This window comes from Calidris pugnax, unplaced genomic scaffold, assembly GCF_001431845.1.
Source record: "Calidris pugnax isolate Ruff unplaced genomic scaffold, ASM143184v1 scaffold589, whole genome shotgun sequence".
NCBI classification, from domain to species: Eukaryota; Metazoa; Chordata; class Aves; order Charadriiformes; family Scolopacidae; genus Calidris; species Calidris pugnax.
In genome coordinates this window covers 1-19,492 of record NW_015091425.1, presented here as the reverse complement: position 1 = coordinate 19,492, position 19,492 = coordinate 1, and the positions used below count along the sequence as shown (strand labels likewise).

General features: G+C 40.8%; 2 protein-coding genes across 2 annotated transcripts in view; one reads left to right on the top strand and one right to left on the bottom strand.

Moving 5' to 3' along the window:
- The window catches only part of TSPO (translocator protein), a 5,612-nt gene extending 2,499 nt beyond the window's left edge, over positions 1–3,113 (top strand). Inside the window, exons 2-3 of the mRNA XM_014961518.1 lie at positions 1,253–1,391; positions 2,342–3,113. Of these exons, the coding sequence (XP_014817004.1) occupies positions 1,253–1,391; positions 2,342–2,515 (313 nt within the window). The 3' untranslated portion in view covers positions 2,516–3,113. The remainder of the gene's footprint in view (positions 1–1,252; positions 1,392–2,341) is intronic.
- A 1,860-nt stretch (positions 3,114–4,973) lies between these two features.
- On the bottom strand, positions 4,974–15,608 carry TTLL12 (tubulin tyrosine ligase like 12; the record flags this gene model as incomplete). The annotated part of the gene is given in 8 exon segments (XM_014961519.1): positions 4,974–5,497; positions 8,288–8,426; positions 11,146–11,214; positions 11,684–11,765; positions 11,850–12,001; positions 12,811–12,922; positions 15,130–15,324; positions 15,427–15,608. Coding segments are annotated over 8 exon segments (1,083 nt in total), but the record flags the coding sequence as incomplete, so codon positions are not given.
- Between the last annotated feature and the right edge of the window lie 3,884 nt (positions 15,609–19,492).

Below are 19,492 nucleotides of genomic sequence, written 5' to 3'. Positions count from 1 at the left end.
TTTTTTTTTTTTTTTTTTTTTTTTTAATACTGTCTGCAATTAAACTGCCAAAAACATCAAAAGTGCATTGTTCAGTGGGGGCCAAGAAGCATGGCTTGTGTCCTTGATTGGGTTAAACAGGAGAGGAAAAAAAGGCCTTCTTGTGTGACTTACAAATGAAGACAAACTCCTTGCAATTACTCCTATGGATGTTTGTCTGCTCCTGCTGTGCAGTCATCTGGACCGAAATGTAGCTACTGTCTAAAGGGGAAGTCAAAGAAGAGCAAAAGAAATAGTCTTAGGTGTTGAACGCTCCCTGTTCTAATCAGGCTGTTGATATTCAAATATATATTTGATATATATATCAAATTTATATATAATATATATATAATAATATTCCAAAAATAAATATATTTTGAAAATTTATATTTATAAATTGAAAATTTATATATTGAAATATATTTGTTTTCAAAATTATATTCTGTTCAGTACAAAAATAAACCTTACATTAGTAAATCTCCTAAATCCTGAGAATTCCTGTCTTTAGCAGCGTGCATTCTAGGATCCCTGCAGTGAACTGTTCTTCTATGGCATTAAGAAGATCTGTGCAAAATCTTCAAAATATTTTTGCAAGATCTTTCAGTAGCCAGAGTCCTGCAGACAGGAAGGTTGCTGGATACTTCTTATGGTGAAGTCTTTCCGCCGAACTCCTAAAACCTTTGTTCTCCCCGTATCATCCTCTTCTTTCTAAAAAGTGACTGTAGGGTTCCTCCTGCTCAAACACCATCCATCCCCATACTCACCTATGGCTTTGGGGTGCCACTCAATTCCTACTTCTCCTATACGAATTTCATCCACTTAAAAAGTTGGTGGGTTGTGTTCTCCCGGAACCAAAATTAGCAGTTCCTTCGCTATTTAGAGACTTACCTTTTACCCTTGCATCTTAAGACTTGCTTCCATTTGGAGACTTACTTACCTTTTAGCCTTGTATCTTAAGACTTGCTTCCATTTCAACACAGCTTTCCCTTTCAAGACTGAAATGCAGTAGGTCATCTGCTCCTCTGCACCTAGAAGCAAGAACTCTGAGAGGATGGGGAGTTTTTTGCCCTCCATATCAACCCTGTGCAGTCCGTTACTTTGCCAAGTAGTACCTGGATATCTACTTTGCCAGATGAATTTAGACCCCAGCACTGAAGTCGTTTCATCTGATCAAGGATGCGTGGCTGCTTTCCAACCAACATACTGAATTACACCTTACATTTGTTTTCTCCAGATATGGCTCCTACCTGGTGTGGAAGGAATTGGGGGGCTTCAACGAAAAATCGGTGGTTCCTCTGGGTCTGTACGCGGGGCAGCTGGCATTAAACTGGGCATGGACTCCAATATTTTTTGGAGCTCACAAAATGGGATGGGTAAGTGGAAAAGTTAAGTTTCTTAATCACAAGCGTTTGCTTGCCATTTGCAAGGTGCTAAGACAGAAGTTTTGTGTTACAATCCTGAAAATGTACAATTTGTAACAATTTGTACATTGTAACAAATGTTACAAACCCCTGAAAATGAGCCCGAGTATACAATATGGCTTGCAGAAGTTTTCTAAAATTCTCTTTAATGCATGCTGGCAGCCACCTGAGTTTACATATCTACAACCTCCATAAATGTTTAGATTTCAAGAAGCTCTTTCTGCCACCCTTTGATAAGAGCTTTTGTGTGACTAGAAAGTGTAAACATTTATGCCTCACTAAGATTCCTAGGTATCTCTGGCAAACAGCAGCGATAAGAAGCTTATCATAACATTTCTCAGGTAACAGCACCCACTACAGACAAGATGAATTTTCCTCAGTCAGAAGCAAAACAGCTTGCCTCAAAAATAAAAATCAATAATAAAAAGAAAATATTTGCCTGGTTCTGTAAATATATATATGAAATGCTGTAACAGTGGAAGACTTTGCAATCCATCATTGATTCTTTCACACTGCATCCCTTCAGGCAGGACCCATGGCATGAAAAGACTAATTAAGCTTAGTTCCTTAAAAGTGACTTGCTCAAAAGTCACACTGGGTTATAGTCAATGTGGCACTTCCTGCTGCCAAACAAGGTGTGGGCGAGAAGGATTTTATTGTCCCTCTCCTATTCCCAGCTGCAATGCCCTTTCTTGTGACTGTTGTATCATTTTATGAGTCAATTCAACTCGTAACTCCGCAGAAATCTCTCCCTTTTTTTGCTGCTTGGTTTTCTGAGGAGGAATTACCTCGTGGAGGGATCCAACAAATGCCAGAGCTAAGCGGAAAGAGCCACGCAAAGACTAGCTAATTAAGAAAACGCAACAAGTGAAAACAACACTAACCACCTTCCTGTGTTTCAGGGGTTGGTGACTCTCCTGCTCACGACTGGTACGGCAACAGCTACAACTGCTTCCTGGTATAACATCAACAAAACAGCTGCTTATTTGATGGTTCCTTATTTAGCTTGGCTGACCATGGCTTCTGCGCTCAATTACCGCGTCTGGAAGGACAATCGCAACAAGAAACAAATCTGAAGAAACAGTCTTCAGCAAAGAAGATTTCTTTTTTTTTTTCCTCCACAAGAATTTTCTAAATAAACTTATGGCCTTATTTTATTTTTAGCTGAACTACTTACAGCATTCATTTGCTAATTACAAGTTGACAAAGCAGCACTTGTTTGAAACAAATAATGCCTTTACTAGGCAAGTCACAAAGGGGTATATATATATTCCTGACTGGGTTTTATAACAAACTAAAAGATAGTGCTGATTGAAAAAGTACTAGTTTTCTATACTACATTTTATACGACAACAGCATTTTAACTATTAGCAGAAATAAGCATGAATTCCATTATGCTCAGAGGAAGAAATCCAGCCATATATTAACGTAACTTCCAGAAAGCTGCTCCTAACAGTGACGGGCATGATTGAGGCCTGGATCTGTCATGTTTACCACTAGACACAGTGCATTAGTGCTGTGTGTCCCACTACAGCTGCCAGATATTTATCTTCTGGTCATTGTACTCTGGAAATATTTGAGATTTTTTTTTTTTTCCACAGTTGGTGCCTTCCCACCTCGAAGCATCGTACGATCTAGTATCAGCTAAATGCATTAAACTACACGTAAACTTACTAACCTTGTTCCTCTGTTTTTATTGCTTTTAAATGGTTTCGAGCAGAAAAATACTGAAGGCAACAGGATGCTACAGCCTCAAAGATAGTCCCTTCATCTCTCCTCACCACTGCAATGGGTAAGACAGAACAGGAAACTCAGAGCACCTGGACAGAAACTGAGAGGACCCAAATATTCAGCAGCCCCCTGCACACACACCTCTGAGGCATCGCCAGCAGCACTAAGGTGCTCCAGCTGGACCCTCAGTGTGATGCCAGTTCACCACCACAACTTGACAGCCAGCAGCCAGGCCACGGGTGGATCTGTTGCCCAGCAGGGCAGCACATACACCATAGCTACTTGTGTCTCCTACCCACACCTTCTCACTTGAGCCACTTAGAAACAGAAACAAGGCTTTCTCCTCCTCAGGGTTACAGTGTCTCCTACCTACACCTTCTCACTTGAGCCACTTAGAAACAGAAATAAGGGTTTCTTCTCCTCAGGGTTAGGGTAGCTGACAGAGTAAGATCTGGGCTGCTTAGTTCAACCAGTTGCTTCCCATAAGATAAAACCATCTCTTGTATAAGAGTACAATGGACTTTTTATGCCCACAGCTTGTGGTCTCACTGCACAAATCTTCCTACTTTTTAGAAGTCATTCTCCTGGTTCGCTAAACGTGACGTCACTTTTCCCCTTGTGATGAGGGAAACCTTCCCCTTTAGTCTAGATCCACAGACACCTTGTTAGATGTTTTCTAACTCTGAAGTACTAACTTCTGGTACTCTGAAGGCAGAAAGTGCCTTTTGCTCTCCTGGCAGTGAAAAACCATCTGCTGAGCAGCACTGCGTGTCCCTTTGCGTCCAGCCTCAAGCCCCCACTACTATATTCTGCATCAGAGACACCTTTTTTCCCTGCGCTGGAAGCAGTCACACCATCTATCTTAAGCACTTCACCACGTTTCTTTGATCACATTTAAGTACAAAAAAGTTCTGACTCACAAGCAGGAGAGCAATATGGCTGTCAGCACCACTTCTGGCTGCGCAATCCAGCTCTCCCTTCTGTCCCACCTCTGCAGTGACTGAATTCTCCATAGGACGCAGATGGTTTATTTCTCCAGCCCATGTTCCAGTCAGTTAAAGTAGCAAGTTTCTGCAGACCAGCCTGAAATAGCCTAAAATATCCCTCTCCCTTCCTGATCATGAAGTATAACTTTGCATATTTGCAAAACCTGAACCAAGGTTTAGAACATTTATACCATTTTATAACTGGACTTTGCGCTCAAACAGATCCAATTTCTGCAACTAGCTTAAAGAAACAGTACCCATATAATACATATTTCATGATGGACAGCAGAATTTTCACAACTTATACGTGCACACAAAGCAACACAAACAGAGCCCAAAATTGCTAAATTTCAGCCAGTTACCCTGATGTGAGGAAGGAGGAGAGATTAGGAACAATTACTTCCAAACCGACACCCCACTCCCAAATACCTCCTATTTTAGGCCCTAAAGTTTGAAGTCCAAAGTTTGCTTGGGCTTCTAGCACGGTCTCCCAGATCCTTTTCATTCCTTCAAGGCTGCTTCTGCTCACCTGTGCTGCTCTAGACATTGCATCCTTCTTACTTTCTGCCTGACCCCTTCTCCAAAAAAACCCCAATAAATCTAGTTTCTTTAAGGGGCAGGCTAGGACAACCAGCAGTACAGGGTTCCTAAATGTTGCAGGGTTTGTTTACCTTTTTTTAAATAAGAAAAAAGGGACAGAGCCATTAAATCTTTAATCTCATTACCCTAGTAATTCATTGCATTTCCCATCAGAACATTTCAGATCTTTGAATAACAGAGGAATAGGTAAGAAAGAGATACACAAACTCCAACATGATCAGTAAATTACAGTTTTAATGTTGACATGGGGAACTTGTGCAATGTTTCCCAGCAAGCAAGCAGGCTACCTGAAAAACAAGTCAATTGTTCCAGTTACTGTCCTATTTTGAGGTCTCCCATATTCGATGAACAAGACATTTGGTCAACGCAACCGATGATTTATAGAACAAAGCAAGACAAGGAAGATGCAGACAAAATGATTATCAATACAGTACATGGTATATGCATATTATTCTAATATAATTTTTTTTTTTTTCCCTAGGTTACCAGTATAGGAAAATAGTTGCATCAGCAGCTCATAGAACTGAAATATAAATCTTGCTGTTAAGCATATCTGGGAAGGAAATTAATAGAGTCAAGCCTCCTGTGGCTAGACAATGCACGTCACATGGCAGCTGTCTGTTTCATCCAGAAATAGGGTGCTGAAGACATCATTAAAAAAGGTAGGGTGGTATTTGCAGGCTCTGTCACAGTCGGGATTAAAGTTCACCTCCAGGATCTGAGGCTGCATAATTCTTTTCCCTGTAAAGGGGAACACAGACATTGCCTCTTAATACAAATTCTATAAAGAACCTGAATCACTACCTGTCTTTGAACCACAGATTATAGAAAGCGACTGAAAAAAAGCCATTTTTTATGACTCAAGATGGCATGGTAGTAGAGTGTTTTTGTTTCAGTAGGTTTGGTTTGGGGGTTTTTTGGGAGGAACAGAGCTGTGCTCTACCATCATTACCCAGAGGACAAGCATCCAACAGATTCTGCAATCACTGTGCTAATCCAATGCCTCATTTGGAATGAGAATTTGCAACGATGTAATAGGATTTCCCTGATACAGCTGTCTTGCTTGACAGTTTGAAACATCTTCCAGAAAACTCTCCTTATCCTTTCACATTTCAGTACAAACCTTCCTTTCTTAAAGCTCTTAGATATCTACCTTTCCAGTTCTGGCGGTCCTGTTCCTTTACGCTTAAGCCACTCCCACCTACCACTTCATCTCGCTCCTAAAGGGAAACCAGGAAGTTTAATTTTCTCTTAAAACTTCATCAGTACAGTTCAGAATCAAATGCATTCTGTGCAAAGAGAAATGAAAGATTTTATTTTCTTGTCTGGTGTTGATACTGTGAGCGTTCAAGCGTCTGATGCATAGGGAAACCATACTCTGCTCTGCACAGAAACAACTAACCTGTTCATCCATAGGCTGCCTACAGCATCACAGCTGTGACTTTTGCACCCACGCCTGCATCTCCCAAAGGCCAGGGAGGGACCTGCACAACCCACGTACAGCCAGAGCTGTAATGTGAGGGTGGTCCTTCTACTGCAGTAGTTTTCCCCGAGTTAGTTATATGAGTGAGTTGCTTTGCCTCTCCCATTCAAGACAACCCTAAGAGAGGCGAAAGAGCGCTCAACGCGGGTGTAGCAGCCCCAAATTCAAAACCTTGTTCCACCTGATCTGAACAGCTAAGGCTCAATTCTACCCCGCCTGCTCCTCAATTATTTCCCTCCACGAAAGTGATTCAATATTTACAGAATCAGCCACTCCAGCAGAGGGCTGGGGGAACCGACCCAATATACATCTAATCACTCCTCCAGCAAACCTGGGCACAAGCAATTAATTTCTCCTGTGTTCCAGGGACCACAACGTTACAAGAAAAGAGTACACTCAGTTGTGTCTAATCACTCCTCCAGCAAACCTGGGCACAAACAATTAATTTCTCCTGTGTTCCATTACAAGAAAAGAGTACACTCAGTTGTGCTTGATAGCCCCTCAACAGTCCTTTTTGTGTTGGCTCAGCACCTCTGCTGCTTTTCTACCTACAAGAGATGTGAGGGGTCTGGAGAATAAGTCTTATGAGGAGAGGCTGAGGGAACTGGGGTTATTCAGCCTGGAGAAGAGGAGGCTGAGGGGAGACCTTATTGCTCTCTACAACTACCTGAAAGGAGGGTGTAGAGAGGTGGGGGTCGGTCTCTTTTCTCAAGTCACAGGCGACAGGACAAGAGGAAATGGCCTCAAGTTGCACCAGGGGAGGTTCAGGCTGGATATTAGGAAAAATTTTTTCACTGAAAGGGTTCTCAGCCATTGGAATGGGCTGCCCAGGGAGGTGGTTGAGGCACCATCCCTGGAGGTGTTCAAAAGACAGGGTGATGTAGTGCTGGGAGGTATGGTTTAGTGATGATGCTCCTTGTTTGTTGTGTGGGGGTCTATTTTTGTCAGTTAGGTTGACGGTTGGACAAGATGATCTTTAAGGTCCCTTCCAACCGAGAAGATTCTGTGATTCTGTGTCTGGGGTGGGCATGCTGACAGAATGGTTTTGAACCTCCTGGTGAGATAAAAACAAATTCACCCTGTTTGGTAAATTTTACTACCAGTCCTCCACAACTGACTGGAAGAAAAGCTCCGGGTAGTTAGCGATGCTGTGGCACTAACATGAAGCAACTTCACATATATGTTCTTACAGAGACTTGGCAACTGAGTGATGGTCCTGAGGATCAATAACACTGAGATGATGAATGTGGTCCCTTCCCTGCTTTAATAAGTGTGCATTGAAGACAGTGGTCCAAGTTCAGAATACTTGGACAGATACTAAAATGTCTCTTTAAGGTTTTCACAAAGAGACAGGTATTTCAGACATTGTTTCACAATAAATGGGAAAGAAATATTGCTGCTGTCAGAGTGACTAGATTGGATTGCTGTACAGTTGGGCTTTTTCTGTGTGGGGTTTTTTTGTTTGTTTGTGGTGTTGTTGTGGGGTTATTTAGGTTTGGTTTTGTTTTTTTTAAACAGAGAATGTCAGTAGCAGAGGCACAAGGGAAGCAAGGACTCAGCCAAGCACAGTTAACAGGTCCCCCATCATTCCTGTTAACCAGCCTGGCAGATGCTAACCCCAGAGATCAAAGCACATCTGGAGTTGCAGATATCAGTGGGAGGCACAGAGCGCACAGCTCTCGCTGCTTGAAAGACAGTAAGAGTTCTGACAGTAGTACTAAATTTCTGTAAAGGTCCACAAATATAAAGAATTGAACATTCAAAGAAACAAAGCTTCTCACCATCTCTGCTGGTGTCCCATTTAAGCATCAGGTCAACAGCATATATTGCTCTTGACGACGGGTAATCGCAGATGCCAAGAGGTGCAGGTTTAGCTGAAGCAACTTGGAACAATTCAGCAAATGCCGAGTTGCAGATATCAGTGGGAGGCACAGAGCGCACAGCTCTCGCTGCTTGAAAGACAGTAAGAGTTCTGACAGTAGTACTAAATTTCTGTAAAGGTCCACAAATATAAAGAATTGAACACTCAAAGAAACAAAGCTTCTCACTATCTCTGCTGGTGTCCCATTTAAGCATCAAGTCAACAGCATATATTGCTCTTGATGACGGGTAATCGCAGATGCCAAGAGGCGCAGGATTAGCTGAAGCAACTTGGAACAATTCAGCAAATGCCTTAAAAATATTTGCCTAATAACAGAAAAAAGATCTCTGAATAACAAGTGAGGTTCCATAAAAGCAATAAACATGTTTTTAATAACATCATTCATACAAACTTTTAAAGATTTTGTATAAATGACACTAGTCAACAGATGAAAATCTGCACAGTATTAGCTTCAAAACATGCATTTAGACCTAAAGACAAGAGTGAAAGCACCAAGCACCTGGCAATATCCACAGACTTTTCTGGGGAGCAAGTCAGTACTACAGAAATCCTGTAAACAGGGCATTCAATATTAGAATTAACCCCCTTCTCAGACATTATGTATAGTACTGCACTTACGCATAGAGGAAGGGAAAAAGAAAACCTGTGAACATTCTGTGAATACCAGCAGTTCAACTGTCAAGTTCTGACTTTTCCCTGCCTATTAATTTGTATTCTACCTGTTTTGTTCCACAATGATAAGTCTTCTATCCATTTTTTATACCTCCCCTGAAAAGCGTGGTGGGGACATGGAGATTTTAAGAATATACTACATTGGTATTTTGAGAAACTGTCATATATCCAAAGTGCAAGTGAAATAAAACAGGAAGAACACACAGGTGTGAATTTTGGCATTGAGTTTATGCTGAAATGAACCATTCCTTCTGCAAACAAAGAGATGGTGTAACGCTTCCTATTCTGCAGACTGGACTACTTTGGATAACCTACAGTACGTATTTTGTGTATCTTTTCACCCCCTATAGTCTCCTTTTTAAACCTAATGCTGCAAAAGCTGTCATACTCTGAGTATCCTTGATTGGATGCGAGGTTCCAGTTAAAATGGATGAACATTAATTTATGGAAATCAACCCACAGTTGGGTAATTTATTCACTTTGAAAGCATACACACATATAAATGCTCAGCTACTGTTCATTCTGCATCTTCTAGCTCCTGATAAATATGGAAGGATGCAACAATTCAGTTTTGTCCATGTTCTGTTCATGTTCAGCTTTTTCTTTCAAGCACAAATTACAGGCAATAGTCAACGGGAAGGCCCTCATCCACCTTCCTGCATGTTTTGTGGAACTACAATATTTGGAGCTTCCTCTTTGCAGATAAAAGATGCCCTAGTATTAGGGAACCATTTGTTTTTCTCGTGAAAAGACATAATGCAACGACTTCCTGATAAATATGGAAGGATGCAACAATTCAGTTTTGTCCATGTTCTGTTCATGTTCAGCTTTTTCTTTCAAGCATGAATTACAGGCAACAGTCAACGAGAAGGCCCTCATCCACCTTCCTGCATGTTTTGTGGAACTACAATATTTGGAGCTTCCTCTTTGCAGATAAAAGATGCCCTAGTATTAGGGAACCATTTGTTTTTCTTGTGAAAAGACATAATGCAATGAATGACTAAGGTCAGGCCTCTGGCCAGCTCGCCAACAGAGAGAAGCTGGGGCAGCAGCAAGAAATTCTGCACTGCGGTCTCCAAGGAAAGATTTAATTTAACTAACAGGGGTTCTAACTTACTGGCTGAGATATTACATTGGCAGAGGAGGGGTCTTTAAGAAAAGAGAGAAGACCAGGCTAACTTGGTTTCTTTAAATATGCTACAGCACACAAATGCAGGCTCTGTGCCATCCAATCTGGCAGTGTACCCTCTCAAGCACCGTACCCCCGGAGCAGAGGCAGTGTTTATTTCCCCCCAGCTACTTGGGCACAGCTGGGCACATCTCAGCTTGCCCAGCAAGCAAACCTGAAAGTGATGCAGGGAGATCTTTAGACCTACAGCTCTGCTTTAAAAGAGATAAATCAAAATCTGTGATGCCATTTCACTGGAATTACCATATACTGTAATTTCCTATTTACTTTAGTTTCCTACTTGTTCTGACAGCTCCTTATCTTGTGAAGCTGTTTGGAACTAAAGAGGCAAGAGCCTGAATACTTCACTGGTTCAACTTTTCAGAATCAATGTTCTACTGAAGAATAGTGCAGGTTTTGAAAACAACTTTTCCATGCCACGTGAGCAACAACTGTAGTGATCAGCACGCTTTATATTCTGGATTTCCCTGCCTTCTCTCAGGAAATACTAAAAGTCTTCACAACCATGGGCTTAGATTATTGGCAACCTTCTGCTAAAAAAGATGGAACTTGCAAAAAAAAAAAAAAAAAAAGACCCTCTTCCCAGGATCCTGAAGGTAGTCAGGACTTACTAAGTCTAATATACAGACTTCTTATAGTATAATCATGAAATAATATTCTCAAACGCTGTTCTACTGAAGAATAGTGCAGGTTTTGAAAACAACTTTTCCACACCACATGAACAACAACTGTAGTGATCAGCACGCTTTATATTCTGGATTTCCCTGCCTTCTCTCAGGAAATACTAAAAGTCTTCACAACCATGGGCTTAGATTATTGGCAACCTTCTGCTAAAAAAGATGGAACTTGCAAAAAAAAAAAAAAAGACCCTCTTCCCAGGATCCTGAAGGTAGTCAGGACTTACTAAGTCTAATATACAGACTTCTTATAGTATAATCATGAAATAATATTCTCAAACGCTAACAACAAAATATTTGAGGGAAATTCCACCAAGTTAATAAATGCTTCTAAAAGAAAGGTTAACATTTGTTGTCCTTTATGGAACTGATACACATGAAGTACGTCTTATGAGGGAAAAAAACACACCATTTTTGAAAAAGCTAGTTTGCCGAGTAAAAAGAATTCATGAACATTTACACAAGAAAGATGAATTGCTGACTTACTTGTACCATTGTCCAAGGATATTCAGGATATTGTTTTTCAAAGAGAGGAATAAATTCTTCACAGTGTACCTAAAACAGTTTAGCAACATCAAAGACTGTTTTGGTTGGGAATGACTGAGCAATCAGATGAAAAGAGAATGAAACATCAAATATTTTTTGCCATTTATACAAACCCAGGTAGAGAACTAGGGAATTAGACAGTTTTGACTACCTTCCTTGTTCCAGTATTTCCTGTTATAGAAGATCACACTGAAGTCTTTGACAATGATTAGGTGCCATTTTAATTATTCTTTTACTGATCTCTATCGACATCGGTTACATTTAGGATCTAGCTTTGCGTTACCTTAGATAAATCACAGATGATTAGGGGGGGAAGAGTCTAGGAAAATAATTGCTTAGGACTTAGGGTACTTTCAACATACTGACTTGCTTGTTTAAATGGATGTGAAATAGGTTATTTGGCAAGAGTCACAAAGGAGGCACTGGAAGAGTTTCTAACAAGGGAAAGGTGAGGGAATGTTTTGGGCTGTTTGCTTACCTGTTTTAATGTTACACCGGGAGCATAATTCATGACTGTGAAATGCTTCTCATAGTCATCCAAGTCATCAAGTGAAAATGCCCTAGGGAATAAAACAATTCCTTAGTTTCCGAGCTATCAGATTTAATTCTAAGCCCCTCCACACTAATGAGGAGAAGGTAATTACCGATTTGAAAAGCGCAGCCAGAACACATCGTAGGCATAGAGCTTGAGTGGTTTTATGGACCGCAGCAACACAACGTAACGGATGTCAAATTTAACCATCCCCACATCTTCTCGGTGAAACAAGACTGGATTCTCAATGTATTTGCACACCACCTGCAACAAAGCAAAACCACTCACAGTAAATATAATTCAACTGAAATGAAAACAAGGTGTCGCTACCTCGATGATTTGAGGTATCCTTATATGCTTTTCAGTTTTTCTTTAGAAATGTGCATGAATACACAATGTTGTTATGCAAAGAGGTACCTTTTATCAAACTCTTTGACATCAGGGTGGGGAAAGTGGGAGGACAGAATGCATGGATTTAAAAAAAAAAAAATCACAAAATTAATTTACTTATCAATTTGGTGATCTTGTTGTTTTGAACTAGAAATGTGAAGCAATTCTTTGTGCATTTCTGCATTCCAGAAAATATGTGCAGTCCGCACACCAACAGAAATAAAGCTGAAGTGACACTCTGAGGTACAACTGCAGTCTCTACAAAAACCTTCATGATTCATTTATTGTTAGCTTTGTGCCACTGAGCAGAGCTGTAGCTCTGCAATAGTGATCAACCAGGGGACAGACGCAATAATGTACCAAAATTTATGACTGACACTAACAATAGCTAATGTGTGATCATCTGCCAACCCCACACTGGTGTATTCATTACTGTCAGGGGAAGTTATATATTTTTATATTTTTTTTTTAAATAAGAAAACACCGGGCTCTTTGAGAGCTGACCGATTTGATTCTGAATGATTTCTGAATTGACTGAAACTGTAAGCCCATAGCTAATTTGAAACTGCATCCTTATTTTTTGAAGAAAATAAATTTCCTTCTTTGTACTCTCAGACTTCCTTGCATGAAGCAGCTTTTTCAGCTCTTCCCCTTAAATCACATTCAAATCCATGCTCTCTAACCTTTGGGCTGCTTTCCCTATGCCTGATGATATTGTTAAGGCTGTTGGTGATGTGGGTATCCAGGCTTCTGGCCAAGTTCCATGGTTTGCATATTTAGTGATTGTCTTCTCCTCTGAGAGAGAGAGAGAAAAAGAGAGAAAAGCCAATGCCTGTAAGTATCCACCTCACTCGTGTCTGAACATCCACTAGAACTGATCTGCATACTCCCCTGAAAAAATACTTTATTTATGTGGGCTATAGTGCAAAAACTAAGGACTTTTGACTGACACCTGGTAACGTTAGACCTTAGGCATTAAGGGCAGAAAAGGCAGCAGTAGCTTTCGCTGATCTTTTCAGTTCAGGCTTAGCATGCTTTCACTGTTTATTTCCTTCTTCTGCACCCAACTCCTTCAAAAGAACAAAGCAACCCACCAACAGGACAGCATCATCGTGAACAGGCACAGGTCGTGCTGCAGAAATCATTCTGCCAAGAGGCTGAGAACATTCTGGCAGGGTATCGTGCAATTTTCCAAGTTGATTCCTGAGTAACATCTTCAAATCATTCATATTAAATGACACCGTAACTCATCTCTTTGGGAAGAAATCACACAATATCTCAGCAGTTCATATTACAGAATCACAGAATCTTCTAGGTTGGAAAGGACCTTAAAGATCATCTTGTCCAACCGTCAACCTAATTTTGACAAAAACTAAGGACTTTTGACTGACACCTGGTAACGTTAGACCTTAGGCATTAAGGGCAGAAAAGGCAGCAGTAGCTTTCGCTGATCTTTTCAGTTCAGGCTTAGCATGCTTTCACTGTTTATTTCCTTCTTCTGCACCCAACTCCTTCAAAAGAACAAAGCAACCCACCAACAGGACAGCATCATCGTGAACAGGCACAGGTCGTGCTGCAGAAATCATTCTGCCAAGAGGCTGAGAACATTCTGGCAGGGTATCGTGCAATTTTCCAAGTTGATTCCTGAATAACATCTTCAAATCATTCATATTAAATGACACCGTAACTCATCTCTTTGGGAAGAAATCACACTGTATCTCAGCAGTTCATATTGCAAGAAAATGAAAGCACCGACTTGAGAAAAGAGACCGGCCCCCACCTCTCTCCACCCCCCCCTTTCAGGTAGTTGTAGAGAGCAATAAGGTCTCCCCTCAGCCTCCTCTTCTCCAGGCTGAATAACCCCAGCTCCCTCAGCCTCTCCTCATAAGACTTATTCTCCAGACCCCTCACCATCTCACCATATTACAAGAAAATGAAAGCACACCACCATCTTCTCACTTTCTAGTACCTAGTCACCTCAAGGAGCAAAATTCTCTGAAATATCCTTAAGAAAAGCAGGCAACATGCTGGTCTTTCAATGTATCTTTCTAAGGGCAGGGTAACACTTGATGTCTTCCTTTCCTCAATCTATTAAAGCATCCTCAGAAACTTCTTGAGCTTCATGATACACAGCATAAACTGAGCTGACGTTCGCGATGTTAACTTAAGAGAGCCTGTTTTGTTTGTTTATTTGAAAATTCCTACTTCCTTCTTCCCGTTCCCTACATACACACTGCATTCACTGTCAACCCTTGGTATTAAAAAGGAATTAAAGCACCACACACCAGGGACACGTGGAAGGAGCGCTCTCTCCTGGTCATGCCAGTCAATAACAAACTATGTAGAGCAAAGAAAGGCCAAATGAAACGCCTGGCAGATGGCACCGTAAGCAAGTGTCACCAAAGAAGCAACTTTTCCACCAGAATACTCCATACTAGGCAAGAGAGGTTATTCCTCCAGCAGTACCTAATGCTCTCTTTCTCTCTTACAGGAAGAAAAATCTTAGTTTTCATCCACTCCAAGGCAGCTGTAGCGGCAGAAAGAATGTGGACTTAAAACTGCAGAGCTCCACAACCGCTTTTGGCTAACGCTAAACCTCCATTTTACTTTCACAACCTTACAGAACTCACGCATTTTAACTCTAAACATTTTCCACCCTGGCTTAAGTACAAGAACAACTGCTATTGGTCCCCTGAAATTTGTATATCTGTTAAATACTAGAGGTAAGGTCTTGACTAGACAAAAAGCAACAGCCTTCAAATCTGTATTCAAATCATGGCCAAGTTTGTGTTTCAAAATGCATTGCTTAACTACTCTTATAATAAAAAAAATACCTAAAAAAGCTCTCTCACTTCCCAGATAAAATTCCCTTGAACATTAAGGCAGCAAGAACAAACTTATGGTGGTGTAACAGCTGCCAAGCTCAAAATGCAGGGTACTGGTCTTTGAGGGAAGCGGGACCAAGAAAGCACAAAATGTAAGGAAGGGGAAACATAAGCCACCTTCTCTCACGTTGTTGGAAGTAGCTGATGAACTGAGGCAATTCTGTTTGGAGGTTAAAAGTACGAGGCAACCATCTTGGCCCGTCTGGTCCTCCAGCTCTTCTAGAGATGGATGCCAGGCAGTCTTTGACAGTCAGGAGGTTCTCACATGGGAACTGATTCAGCATTACCTCAGGCCTTTCCTCACTCAGCTTCCTACAAAAGAAAGAAATTGTTGGGTGAAGGTGGGGGAGGCCTTTGGGAACACAGTTTTTATAACAAAGAAAGAATTTGTATTATCGGAGGAAAAATTGCAACCTGTAATCTTTGAAGTGTGAGAAGTTGTAGAGGATGTCTGCTTCTCCCTCGTTGTCTGTGAATACAAAACGGGGATGTGTCAGGTTGTTGAGGACTTGCTGAATGTCTGTGAAAACCCTAGAAGAAGAAAAAGGCACATGAAGAAAAACATCAGTTTGGTTTCTGAAACTGATCGACCCTTGCTTGAACAGAAAAAAAGTTTTAAGCTCGGCTTTCTACAAGAATTATGCTTTACCAATGTACACTGTGACAATCTCTTCTTAACCCACAGAAACATCTTAAATTGAAGTGGAACAGACTAAAAAAAATCCTGTATTTTGGGACAGAAATATCAAGGCTAGTTTAGCTCCTACAACTTCACAAAAACAGCAGTTCAGAAGACAATGACCAAGTGTCTGACAGAGAAGCAGTAACATGAATTCACTATTCTATGAAAAGTCCTTGAGCAAGACAGACCTTGTAAAGGCCTTCATTGCTGGAAGAGCTCTAAAAAATCAACCTGCTATCATCCATGAGAAAGAAATTCATAGGAAATCTTGTCAGTTTTACTCAGTAGCTTCAGAAGACAATTTTCATTTATTCAGAACTTCACACACACAGAGACATTTCCAAACAACCCAAACACGTGAAAGTATGTACATTAGATATGTGCAGGAAGTACACACAGCTTTGAGGTTTAATACAAATCCCCTCCCAGCCCTATTAAAAAAACCACACCAAACCCCAACCCACACCCGATATGCATTACTGAACACAACCAAGAATGAGGCAAGATGCTGCACATCTTAGGAAATTCCCTTCTCAAATAAAACCAGTGACTTGGCTATTAAAATGAGCAGATAGCAATAGAGGTTAATTTGATAATTTTACAGCTTAAAGTGAGGCCACTTAATTTGGAATTCAGCATGACGACTCAAAATCAAGCCTGACATAGAAAACAGTTCTCATGGTAAGGGAACATTTCAACAGACTAGCAACTGCTAATTTTTTCCATAAGAAACCACTATATTCTTCCTCCTCTCCAGATCTATTCTTATCAGTCATGTAACTTTCCTCTCCTCCTCTGCTACTAACCAATTGGAAGATATATTCCCCCGAGAGAAACTTCTCTGAAACGATCAACCATAAAAATAGCCCAGTCACAGGGGGAAATATATTCTTTAAAAAGAAAAGTATGTAAGATGTTTTGCATAACTCCATGTGTGACGTACTACAACGGTTATACTATATGCTGGAGCCTGAGAGAGATGACTTCATTGTAGATGAAGAGAGTCAGCCTGGCATCCCAGCTGAAAGAAGTTACCAATCTTTCCCCGGTGTTCCAACAGAACAAAGTTAGTATCTTCAGACAGCCCCACCAGCATTTCCTTCTGCGCTATGCGGCCTCTTGGCTTCTCCTTTTAAGCCTGAACACTAGGAATAAGTACAATACCAAATTTGATATACTGGATCCAGTACAAGTTCCTCTAAACTCATTTCGTATACAAACTATCCAAATATCCAAATGGTTTGGAGCAACTTTTAGTTCTTGCTGAAGCAAAAGGGAATCGAAGAGGTGACTTGAAGATAAAAGGTCCTACAATATTGTAACAAAGTCTGGAAGCATCTAACACCCCTACACAAACACGCATGCAGGAACACACGCCACATGACATACTAGAATTTAAAGTTCCTCATACAGCCCCAGATGAATTCCTTACAAACACACCCTATGAGCTATCGATCCCACAGAGACACAAATCTGGATCCAAACCTAGCTAATAGGTCTTAGTAGCAAGAGGATCATCAGATTACACAATAGATCTATTCTGCTTGTTAGATCCGCTCTATAAATGGGAGTGGAAACAGTTTTGTTTGCTGGGTTGGTTGTTTGTTTTCTTCCCTTTTCTTTCTCTCCTTAGTGCAATTAAGCTCCTTCAGCACGGTCTGGAAATATTTTGCCAACATATTGGACAATCTTTTGTGGCAGAGTGCTGGAATGCCAGCCTTCAGGACTCCTGGCTTCCAGTCCGGGATATGAGAGCAGTATCTGGTTTCCAGCTCAGGAGAAAAGAGTAAAACCCAGCCAAGCACACAGTTTGTATGTGCAGTTTGGTACACTCATTCTAAAAAGCAATGTGGCTGGATAAAACTTGTATAATGTTATGTATTTAGAATAAAGCTGGGCTAAACTGTACAATCACGTGGTTAAGTATCTGCAAAAACAGTCCAGTTACAGTTGCTTTCTCCAGGACATAAGTGAAACCTCGGTTCAAAGTTAGTGTTAGGCTGGAGCTATGAAGAGTCACAGAAAGTACTCCTTTGCATATGAAATACTAAAGACCTTGAACGTGCTTACAGGTAAAATTCAAAAAAGGTTTTTACTGAAATTAGTGGAAGTATCTCAGTAGGGGATCCTTGGGATTCAAAAGAGTAAGGCTGCCTTCCCCTCCAATTGCAGCTACAGCAAATACATTTGAAACATCTGGTTCATCAAGTGATGGTTTTCACAACAATTCTTCCAACTGGGGTAACAATGAGGCTGAACTATATAACCCAAGGCATTAAAACAGACTGATCTGTGCTTAAGACCAAACAAAAACATAACCCCTGTGGCAAATGTCCTTACTCCAGTCAGAAAGAGGACATGGAATGAAAAATGCTGCTGTAACAAAGGCCCGAGGCCAAGGTATTTAACCTTACACAGCACGGAAGGACACCTGGAGAGCCCGGTAGCATCTGATAAGTTCAGTAAATCTTATTCCACATCATTCCCTAGACATCATTTAATCAGAGGTTCCCTCCACCCCTACCCTGTTCCACCATCTCCCTCCCCACCTTTTTATTCCATGTTTCCAAACGCATAATTTAGTAATAAACTCCCATTGCTGGCTGGGCACCAGCTATTTTTCCCAGCTGAAGAGCAGTGTTCTTTACACAAAGTGGGGATTCAGCCCAGAGGTGGGTCACAAAATATTTTCCGCATCCAAAAATCCATTTCCCCCCAGTGTTAATTCACTTCAAATCTCTACAGAACCTCTATACCACACAGAAATGCAAGCAGTGACCTGCATTCGGTCACTCCAAACAGCAGGCTTAAAGAAAGATGCTGGTACTCTTTTCCCCCACTGTTAAGTATTAAAAACAAAGAACCCTCCTTCTGGTTTTCTGAATTTCATCTACTAAAGTTCCTCCAGGAGCAGAGTAGCATCTGCAGCCTTTCAGTGCTTTTGGCCCAGAAGACAGTGGTATCTTCTACAATGTATTGTTATCAAAGACTATTAAGACTTTTTTTTCCCCAGTAGCTTACAGATATACACAAAATTTCACAGAGGTGCTACTCACATTAACAATTAAGAAGCCTGCTTTCGTAATCTTGAGGTCTTGTTAAGAAACTCATGTGCCAGGCTGCTTTGGATCTTAAGACTTGCTCATAGAACACAAAAATGCAGCACAAAAGTAACAGGCAAGCTCCATCACGTTTGCCAAGTGTAGGAAGACCACTGAAATAAGCTGATGGAGGTTAAGATTAGAGGGAAAATAAGGCCATTCCACTCGTTCCAAGTTTTTAGATCACTCCATCCACTCTATACAGAATCCTCTCACCATAAAAGTCCTGGGACAGACAAAGATTCTGGAAGGCAGGTGATTTGATTTCGAGAATGAAAATTTCAGAGAAACACTACATAAAAAGCAATGTATTTCAATGCCACACATATCACTCAGTTTAGTGGTCAGATTCCCTTCAGTACTTTAGTATATACATTTGAAAAAAAAATAATCAGACCTCTGCACTCAGAAAACACAGACTACAAGAGGCAGGCACTTGACAAGTACTGGGATACTCCTCTGTTGTTATCTAAGGAGTATGTAGGATCTTTACGGTATTCCCTTGTTTTTAGTTAAGTTAGTTGGTACACATTCTCGTGCCTACTCTGATAATACACATCCACATATATACATAAAAATACAGACAGATAAGAAATGCACCAAGTCCCATTCTGGATTTGATAGATGACAGAACCTCTACACTGCAATACTGGGATATCAGCCAACTTACTCACTGGACCTTTCATTCCAACATCAA